The sequence below is a fragment of the Elephantulus edwardii genome, unplaced genomic scaffold (genome assembly GCF_000299155.1).
Source record: "Elephantulus edwardii isolate Elephantulus edwardi_28Jun2011 unplaced genomic scaffold, EleEdw1.0 scaffold00057, whole genome shotgun sequence".
NCBI lineage: Eukaryota > Metazoa > Chordata > Mammalia > Macroscelidea > Macroscelididae > Elephantulus > Elephantulus edwardii.
This window is the reverse complement of record NW_006399807.1, coordinates 12,737,894-12,747,365: the sequence shown is the minus strand read 5'-3', so window position 1 is coordinate 12,747,365 and position 9,472 is coordinate 12,737,894. Positions and strand designations below refer to the sequence as shown.

Here is a 9,472-nt window from a genome sequence, read left to right as displayed (position 1 = left end):
TCCTTGTACCCCCAATATGTTTTTCCCAATAAAAAAATATTTTAAAAAAAAGTTGCAAATAGAGATACCATTCGACCCAGCAATTCCACTACTGGGAATATACCCCAAAGAGACCATAACTGACATCCAAGCAGATATATGCACACCCATATTAATCACAGTTTTGTTCACAATAGCAAGGAGTTGGAACCAATCCAGGTGCCCATCAACAAATGAATGGATAGAGAAGCTGTGGTATATTCACACAATGGAATACTATGCCGCATTGAAAAACAAGGAACTTATGCAATATTATTAAAAATGGGTGACCCTGGAGGACCTTCTGCTGAGTGAAGTATCTCAGTCACAAAAAAGACAAATACTGCATGGTGCACTGATGTAAAGCAGGACTGACCTCGGGGTTGGAAGGAGACTGAGAAGGATGGGCTCAGTAATGTATACTGCATTGAAACATATGATGGAGAAAACTGTTTAAGAGGGAAAATTATTAAGTATTTTTGTCATGATAGAAGTCCAGAGTGAAGGTTGCATAATGGAGTGAACCTGGGGGGAAGGATTGTAAAACAATGAAAGAATTTTTCTTTTACTTTTCCAGTAGGAAGGGAGAAAAGTGCAACAATGAATGAATGGAAATTAAAAAAAAAAAACCAAACCAAAAATATAAACTTTATAAAGTATTTTAAAACATGGAGGAGGTTGTTTTATTTTTACTTTCTCATTTACAATATGCACACCTATGTTTGTTGCTGCATTGTTCACAATAGAAAAGTTATGGAAACAACAGATGCCCATCAACAAACAAATGGATAGAGAAGCTGTGGTATATTCACACAATGAAATACTACGCAGCACTGAAAAATCAATGAACTAATAAAATATTATACAAAATGGAATACGCTTGAGGACATTATGCTGAGTGAAATATCTCAGTCACCAAAGGACAAATACTGTTATAAAACAGGACTGATATGAGAGTTGGGGAGAAATTAAGAAAAGAGGGAATAAATAATGTACACTGCTTTGAAACAGATGAGGGAAAGAACTATTTAAAAGGAGTATATGATTATATATGCATGGCAACAGTCCCGAATAAAAGGTGCACATATAGCAAAGGGGATGGGGGATGTAGTAAATTGTGCAACAATGAAATAATTTTTTTTTAAAGAAAAGAGAAAAGTGAACTACAGAAAGTGGTAGGGAGGAAAATGTGCAACAATGAGTGGAAATCCAAGTTTTCTGTGAACTTTCATTAAAATTTCAATAAAAATATTTTTTAAAAGGAAAGTAAAAGATAAAATGCCTCAGACATTTAAAAAATAAACAACAAACATGCACAATACTTTTGAGGTCCAACAAAGGGTCTATCAAGGTTGATTTGCTATTATAAGACTTGTTCTTGTTGTTCCTGTTGTTGTTAGGTGCCAAACTTTCACTATCATTTCATCGAAGAAACACCTTGGCTGTACTTTCTCTAAGATATATCTGTTTGTTCCTTTGACATTCCATGAGATATTCATTTCTCCAGCACCACAACTCAAAGGCATCAGTTCTTCTTCTGACATACTTATTCACCGTCCAACTCTCAGATGCATAGGAAGTAATTAATGAGACCATAGTTTGAATCAGGAGCACCTTAGTCTTTAAACTGACATTGCTCCTTCTTGGCACCTTGGAGATGTCCTTGACATCATATTTCCCCAATGCAGCACATCTTTTGATTTCTTGACTGCTGGTACAAAGGTGTTGATTATGGATTCATGATGAAATTGTTAACAACCTCACAACTAACAGAAGAAAGTATATTATGCATTGACTAACCTGAACACTAGTTAGATTGGTGAAAATTTCTTTCTAATGGGCAATAGTAGAGATTTTTTTTATTTCCTGAAGTGACTTTTTATTAGTAGTGTAATGAGTGAATTTACATCATGTTTACATTTTTTATAATTGTTGCTTTGTTCTGTCTTCAGCTTTTGTGACTCTAGTTTTGCTGAAAGGTATAAATGGATAACTTTTAAGATCTACTGTAAAACCTCTTCTCATACAGGGATTTTTTTTAAAAAAAATGTGTTGATAATAGTAAACTATAATATAATATAGTCCACTCTCTATTTTAGGTTCATTTAAAACTCTTGAAATGAAGGCATCAAAACCTGGCTGGTGGCTCCTAAACACAGAGGTTGGGGAAAACCAGGAAGCAGGGATGCAAACATTGTTCCTCATCGTAGACAGAGGTATGTAATATTTTCATCAGTAAAGTGTGTGTCACTGGAATATACCAAGGTTTTTTCTGGAAATGTCCAATCCTGAGAACTCTGATGCACTAGGTTCATAACCTGTAGCTATATAATTACTTTTACACTGGCCCATGTTCCCTCAGTAAGATGAACTGTTACAGTGGTTGCATCTAAAGCACTGACTGTGACACAGATGGCACAGGACAGAGCAGTGGTTCATTCTGTTCCACCTTGGACTGTCAGACTCAGTTCCCCAGCATCTAACGACACCTATCACATCGCACTGCAAACATATTAGTCATCAGGCAAACATAAACAAAATGGTTCCCTCCAAAGGTACCCTAGCTACTCAACTGGGGAACAAGTATAAAAATGTGGGAGTTTTTTCATGATTTTGATCCATAGTGTAATGAATTAAGAATGAAAAAGGAAAGTAAGTTTATGCAGGGATGTATCTCTTAGCAAGAAATTGATATTCCTGAGTGGTGAGACTACAGCTATTATAATTTATAAAGTAATTAAGATGAAGAGAAATGTGGAAAGATGGTAAGTAAAATTGTATCTCAGATCGATCTTCCATTGGCTCTTGTCCAAGGGTGAGCTGACAGGTCTCCAAAAGCAAAGCTTCTTGATGTGTCATAAGCAAAAGACAAAGAGAGAATGGCTAAAGGGCTTGACTATTTCAGACTGAAGGAGTATATGTGCTGGGGTGAATAGGAAAAGGACAAGGGGAGAAAGACGGTGTCAGCATTGACAGTCTAGCTTCATAGTGTGTGATGACGGCCTTGTGGTCATTACCCTCAGCTCGAATGATTTCAAAGCAAGAACATTCTCTGACTTCTGGAATCTAAAATAAGATCTTGCTGAATGCAGTGGTACACATAATCATAGAGCTTACCACTGAGAGTCTGTAGAAAGGGATCTACTTTCTCTAAGGTATAAGGCTATAGAGACAGTGGAAGGTGAACCTGCTGCCCATTGCCTTTGCATGTGGAAATGTACATGTAAGAAATCCTCCAGGATCCTCAAGTAGTAGTAGTTGTTGTTGTGTATCATAGAGTCAAAGCCCACTCATAGCAGACCCACCAGTGGGTTTTCAAAAGCAGTAAATCACACAGGAGGAGAGGAGGATATTACCCATCTTTCTCCTGAGGAGCAACTGGTAGATTAAAGCCACATAAATTTGAGTTGGCAACTCTGCTTGAGGGAAAAGATACCAGGTATTTATCAGCAACTGAATTAGACACTAAATTTGGCGTTTCACTATTCAAGAGGAACAGACCTTATCAATCCACTCGTTAAGCATTTACTAAGCATCATTAAGGGATCCCTGGTGGCCTCATGAGTAAGGAGTTATACTGCCAACACAAAGAAAAGTAGTTCAAGTCCACCAGCTGCTCCTTGGGAGAAAGAAGAGTCATCTCTTCCAGTGTTATTCATAGCCTGTGAAAACCCACTGAAGAGTCAGCAATGAATTAGCTCTGAATCGATGGCACATAACAACAACAGGCATCGACTGGTTCTGATTTGGTGACACATAACAACAACAGAAGCACCCATTGAACCTTCATCCAGGTAGCACAGTGGCTGGTATATGGGTCCTTGAATAAAAAACCGACTTATAGCTGACCCTGCAGAGAATTTTCAAAGGCTGTAAATCACATGATAAGAGATTGCTTATCTTCTTTGAATAAGATGTAAATGACTTTGTAACTGTCAGGCAAATTTTTGAGAACACAATCTCATGAGCTCTTTAGATTGTAAAATTACTTGCTTTAAGAAGCAAAAGTATGGAAATTTAAGACTCAATTGCATTTCCTCCATTTACAGGAAAGCTGTAGGCAAATGCATAGATACAGAAAGTAGATTAGTGGTTACTGGTGACTGGTGCAGGTAGGGTGGCGTAGTGTGTAGAGAGTTGAGCTGGTAACCCAAAGGCTGTGTGCTTGCTTCTCTGGCAGTGAGCTTCCATCAGCTGGACTGAGAGAGAAGGACGGGCAGCCTCCTCCAGTTCAATTCGCAGCCTTGAGTCAGGACCAACTCAATGGCAGTATATATATATATATATATATGTGTGTGTGTGTGTGTGTGTGTGTGTGTGTCTAAGAGAGAGAGAGAAGAGGTAATAGAAAATCCTGTGGTTTTGTAGCAACAGAGTTTCAGTTTGGGGTAATAAGAACATTTTAAAAAGAAATATTCAGTGGCAATGGTTGGAAAAAAATTAGTCTCATTTCAAGATTTCCATTGTTTTTCTCTGGTATATCACCACTTCTGTTGAAGCAACAATCTTGCTAGTCCTTTTTTTTTTTCATGAACAGACATATTTAAATTAGGGCCATAAAAGAAAATAATTTATTATTGACACATCAGAGATAGCAGCCATTAGCTATAGAGTTTTTATTTTACTTTGTGGATTTTATAACCAAAATGTATTTCTTTTCTATTGTATTATTTTTCCCCTAGAATGTAAAATGCCAATGGGACTAAGCACTGGCGTGATATCAGATTCACAGATCAAGGCTACTGAACATCTAGGTAAGTACTAGTGTATGAGTCTCTCTCTCTCACTTCCCTCAAGTCAGAACCTACTAAGAGTTGACCCTCCAAGAAGTTTTCAGAAGTTTTAAATAACATGAGAGAACATTTCCCTTATTTATCTCTTGGAGCAACTGGGGGTTTCAAACAGCCCACCTTCGGGTTGACAGTGCAACTCCTTATCCACTAGGCCTGCAAGAAATAAATACTGTAGTCAGAGGAAGCTATAGCATGAAGGGTATCATTGCTTAGGCCAGATAGATCTTGGCTGAAATAGAGAATACCAGGAAGGTGTTTATATGTGTTTGGTTGACTATGCAAAGGCACTTGACCAAGTGCATAATCCATAAAATTATGGATAACAATGGGAAGAATGGGAATCCCAGAACACTTAATTGTGCTCATTAAAAATCTTTACATAGACTAAAAAAGCAATTGTTTGAACAGAATAAGGAACACTATGTGGTTTAAAATCAAGAAATCTTTGTGTCAGGGGTGTATCCTTTCTCTATACCTACTCAATCTGTATGCTGAGCATACAATTCAAGAAGCTAAATTATATAAGAACGTAGCATTGGGACTAGAGTAAGATTCATCAGTAATCTGTAATCATACAAATAACACAGCTTTGCTTGCAGAAAATGAAAGAAGTTGAAACATTTGCTGAAGACCAAAGGCTACAGCCTTCAATGTGATTATACCTTAATATCAAGAAAGCACAAATCCTCACCACTAGATCAACAGGCAAAAATCATGATAGATGGCGAAGAGATTGAAATTGTCAACTATTTTACTTGCTTGGATTCGCAATCAACACCAGTCAAGGAATAGTAACAACAGGAAAAAGATCAAAAGACTCATTGCATTGAGAAAAATCTGCTATCAAGGACTGCTCCAATGTGCTAAAAAAAAAAAACTGCAAATTTAAAGACTAAATGCACCTGACCAATAAGCCTTGGTATTTTCAGTTGCTTCCTATGCATCTGAAAGTTGGACAATGAATTAGGATGATAGTAGAATTGATCCCTCTGAATTGTGGTATTTGAAAAGAGTACTGAATATCCCATAGACTGCCAAAAGAATAAATGAGTCTGTCTTAGAGTAAATGCAACTACGGTGTTCTTTAAAGGCAAGGATGGTGAATTTTTTAATATCGTTTGGGAATATTATCAAGAGAGACCAGTCCTTGGAAAAAGACATTAGGCAGAGAGTCAGAGGAAGACCCCTAAGCGCATAGATTGAAACAGTGACCTTACCAGTGGGCCTATCATACAGTGTGAAGATGGTGCAAGACAGAATGAGTACAATCTGTTGTTTACAGAATTGCTCTGAGTAGAAGTCTACCCCAGGACATTTAATTAGCAACAAAAACCCATTGCTATTAAATCATTTTCAAGTCATAGTGACCCTCTATCAAGTTCCTGATGCTGTAAATTGTAATGGGAGCAGAGAGCCTCATCTTTCTCCCATGAAGTGGCTAGATGATTCAAACTGTTAGCCTGTCAGTTTGAAGCCCAACACATCATTTGCAGCCTACAAAACCTTATTTGGAAACTCGGCCTGCTAATTCAACAGATCTGTGTTCTCCAGCTTCTCTTCACTACGTCATAGTAAAGCAGCTAAATTTGGGATGCTTTCCTTGAGAAGAGAGAGCACTATGGTTAGAGCTGAAATCTATCAGTACTATCTGTCACTGCCTCTCCTTCTAGTGGTTCCCAGGTTGTCTCTTCCAGGAAAGACTTAAGAGCTGGAGAACCTTAGGATTTCTACACAGGCAGTTTCTTTGCAGGGACATGGCAAGGAGTTGGTAATGCACTTTATGATCATTCCAGAACTCTTTTCATTCCTCCTTTCTGGATTTGATCACACATATAATAGCCCATCCAAGTTCACGGGTTTTTATCCACCAAGTATTAGCTCATTTAATATGTCCCTTTTGCCTATACCAACTGTTCGTCTAGTTAAGTAGCTTTTTTGTTGATTACCTACTATGTGTCAAGAACTCCTCCTACGTCTCTCTGCCTTAAAGTCTTTCCCAAGGAATGAAGTCTAGTAAAGGGACCATGGGGCTCCCATGCCCTCCTCCTAGGTCTTCCTGCTAAGCAGGTGTACTCAGCAGAAGCCACATAACATAACAGAGAAAAGAGAAACATGACCTTTGTGGAGGTAAGGATTGCCAGCTGGCCCAACACAATTCTGAAGCCCATATTTCATCATTTAAGAATGGACATAGTAGCCAAGGCCTCAATCAACTGCCTCTGATCTAACTGCAGGACCAGGTCCTTCAAGAATCTGGGTTTCTACTGAGGTTAAACTCATTTGAGAAATTGCTCATTGCATGTTTGCTGAAATAATTTGAATAAATTATTATTTCTCTTCTTTTGAATTTAGGTTATTGGGAGCCCAGATTAGCAAGATTAAACAATGGTGGATCGTATAATGCTTGGAGCATAGAAAAGGTTTCCGGGGATTTTGGCTCTAGATCCTGGATCCAGGTGTGCCTTTGCTTGTCTGCTATCTGCTAGAACAGTAATCATGACAATGACTTTAATATCTTTTTTTGCCATTATCATTGTTTTTGCAATCTTATCAGGTGAAATGATAATTACTAGGTGTCAGTCATTCTGAGTGTCCAGGTGCTTATGGTGATAAATACACTTAGTTGTTAAGCGGATTAGAGGTCTAAGTCCACCCAGAGACAAGGAGAAAGACCTGGTAAACTCCTTCCAAAACCAATTAGCCGTCGGAAACCCTGTGGAGCACAGTTCTAGCCTGGCATACGGGGGCTACCATGAGTTGGCGTCGACAATTGGTAGTTGGTAGGCACTATTTTAAATACTTTCATAAAGTCTAAAATGACCCCTAAGAGATTGAATCAGATAATATCCCACTTTATTGACGAAAAGAAACCTAAATTACAGATGAGCTAATTCTTACAGTCACGTACACCTAATTCGTGGTAAATCTGGATTCTTTGTGCTCCCATGTGCATTATGTTTAGTCATTTCATTTGCTGGCTAAGAGCATACGTGCTGACTTTTTAGTTCGAAAGAAAACTGACTATCTTGTGCGAGCCCGGGAGCGAAGCGGCGGCGGCGGCAGGAAGATCGCGAGCGGCGGCGGCAGTGGCTGCCCCCTTAGTGGTCGTTCCACCATTCGCTCAGATCCCGGACGGAGTAGGCGGCCCAGAGCAGCCTCTGCAGCCGCGCGCAGTGGTCGCAGCAGCCCCCGCCCCCGCCCCCTGGACGGGCCCGGGGCGAGATGTAGGGCGCTCGGCGGCGAGGCCGCCTGGGCTGCAGGAACGCGGAGGGCGCGCCGAGGATGGAGAGAGCGATGGAGCAGCTCAACCGCCTGACGCGTTCCCTGCGCCGCGCGCGCACCGTGGAGCTGCCCGAGGGAACCTGCCAAAGACTCCAAACAGCATCTCTATGTGCCACTGATATCTGAGCACTATTGGAGCAACTGGATCATATGGCCCAGCGAATTGAACAAAACCCTGAACCTGAGACAGCCTTTTTTCATTCTGGGCCCCACTCAAAACTAGCAGCTTTTCAAGTTTTACTCGACCAGAATAGCACAGAATAGCACATCCAGTGAGAGATGCGTTTCCTCTAAAATCCAAACAAGTCCTTTAGGCTTTCCCCCTCCTTTTTTAGTTGCAGTAACTTACCCTTCATGTTATAAAGAGTCTCTTCACAAGCTCCACATCACCAGATTCAGAAATACCTCTGAGGTGACTCAATTATTAAAGACCAGTTTCTCACCTTGTAGAATGCAAAAAAAAAAACAAAAACAAAAACAAAAAAAAAAACCCTGACTATCTTAAATAGTGTGTGACTTATTTGACGAGGACTGTTCTGCTTAATAACTTTGCTATTGTTGCAGGTGGACATGCAAAGGAATGTCATACTAACAGGGATCCAGACTCAAGGTGCCAAACACTACCTCAAGTCCTACTACACTACCGAGTTCTACGTGGCTTACAGCTCCGACCATACACACTGGCAAATCTTCAAGGGGAACAGCACAAAGAACCAGATGGTCTGTGTGATGCTTCTCTCTGAAACTCAGTCCAGGGTTACTATACTTAACGTTTATGCTGTGTTTTTTTCCTCCTAAAAATAACATACATTTTTAGGTTTAAAAATGTGAATGCCTTATGTAGGAATATGATGATATTATGGGTCTGTATATTACAAATTAAAGGGATAAAACCTGACTTCTAAAACTTCATAGTCGAAAAAACCTTGATCTCAATCTGCCATTCAACAAAAGACCCACTTTCTCAGATGGTGTCCAGCAGTGTTTCAGTCTTGCACCTTAAAGAACTCATCCTAAAAACTGGCCACCAAAAGTTTTAATTTTACCAACTTTGAGCTTTATTTCACTCTTTATCTCACTATCCTGAAGGAAATAGTAGCGTTACTGCCACTAATGCATGGTTCTCGGAACTTTTTTTCCTTCCATCATGCTGGTGGGATGAAGATCCTGCTTAATCTTTTGTGAGCTCAGCCAAGATTATTCCTACTGGCTCCATTATAATTGTTCTAATATCACCCCGTCCTTCCTAAATTCTCTCCACAACAACAACAACAAAATTTTGATTGCGGGGAGCTCTGGTGGCCTAGTGGCAAGAAGCTGCACTGCAATCCCAGAGGAACACGGTTCAAATCCACCAGATGCTCTGCCGGAGAAGGAGG

At 39.7% G+C, this 9,472-nt stretch overlaps 1 protein-coding gene across 1 annotated transcript in view; it reads left to right on the top strand.

Moving 5' to 3' along the window:
• F5 (coagulation factor V (proaccelerin, labile factor)) overlaps positions 1 to 9,472 on the top strand; it is a 126,180-nt gene that overhangs the window by 85,034 nt on the left and 31,674 nt on the right. Inside the window, exons 18-21 of the mRNA XM_006887454.1 lie at positions 2,118 to 2,234; positions 4,701 to 4,772; positions 7,164 to 7,267; positions 8,658 to 8,813. Of these exons, the coding sequence (XP_006887516.1) occupies positions 2,118 to 2,234; positions 4,701 to 4,772; positions 7,164 to 7,267; positions 8,658 to 8,813 (449 nt within the window). The remainder of the gene's footprint in view (positions 1 to 2,117; positions 2,235 to 4,700; positions 4,773 to 7,163; positions 7,268 to 8,657; positions 8,814 to 9,472) is intronic.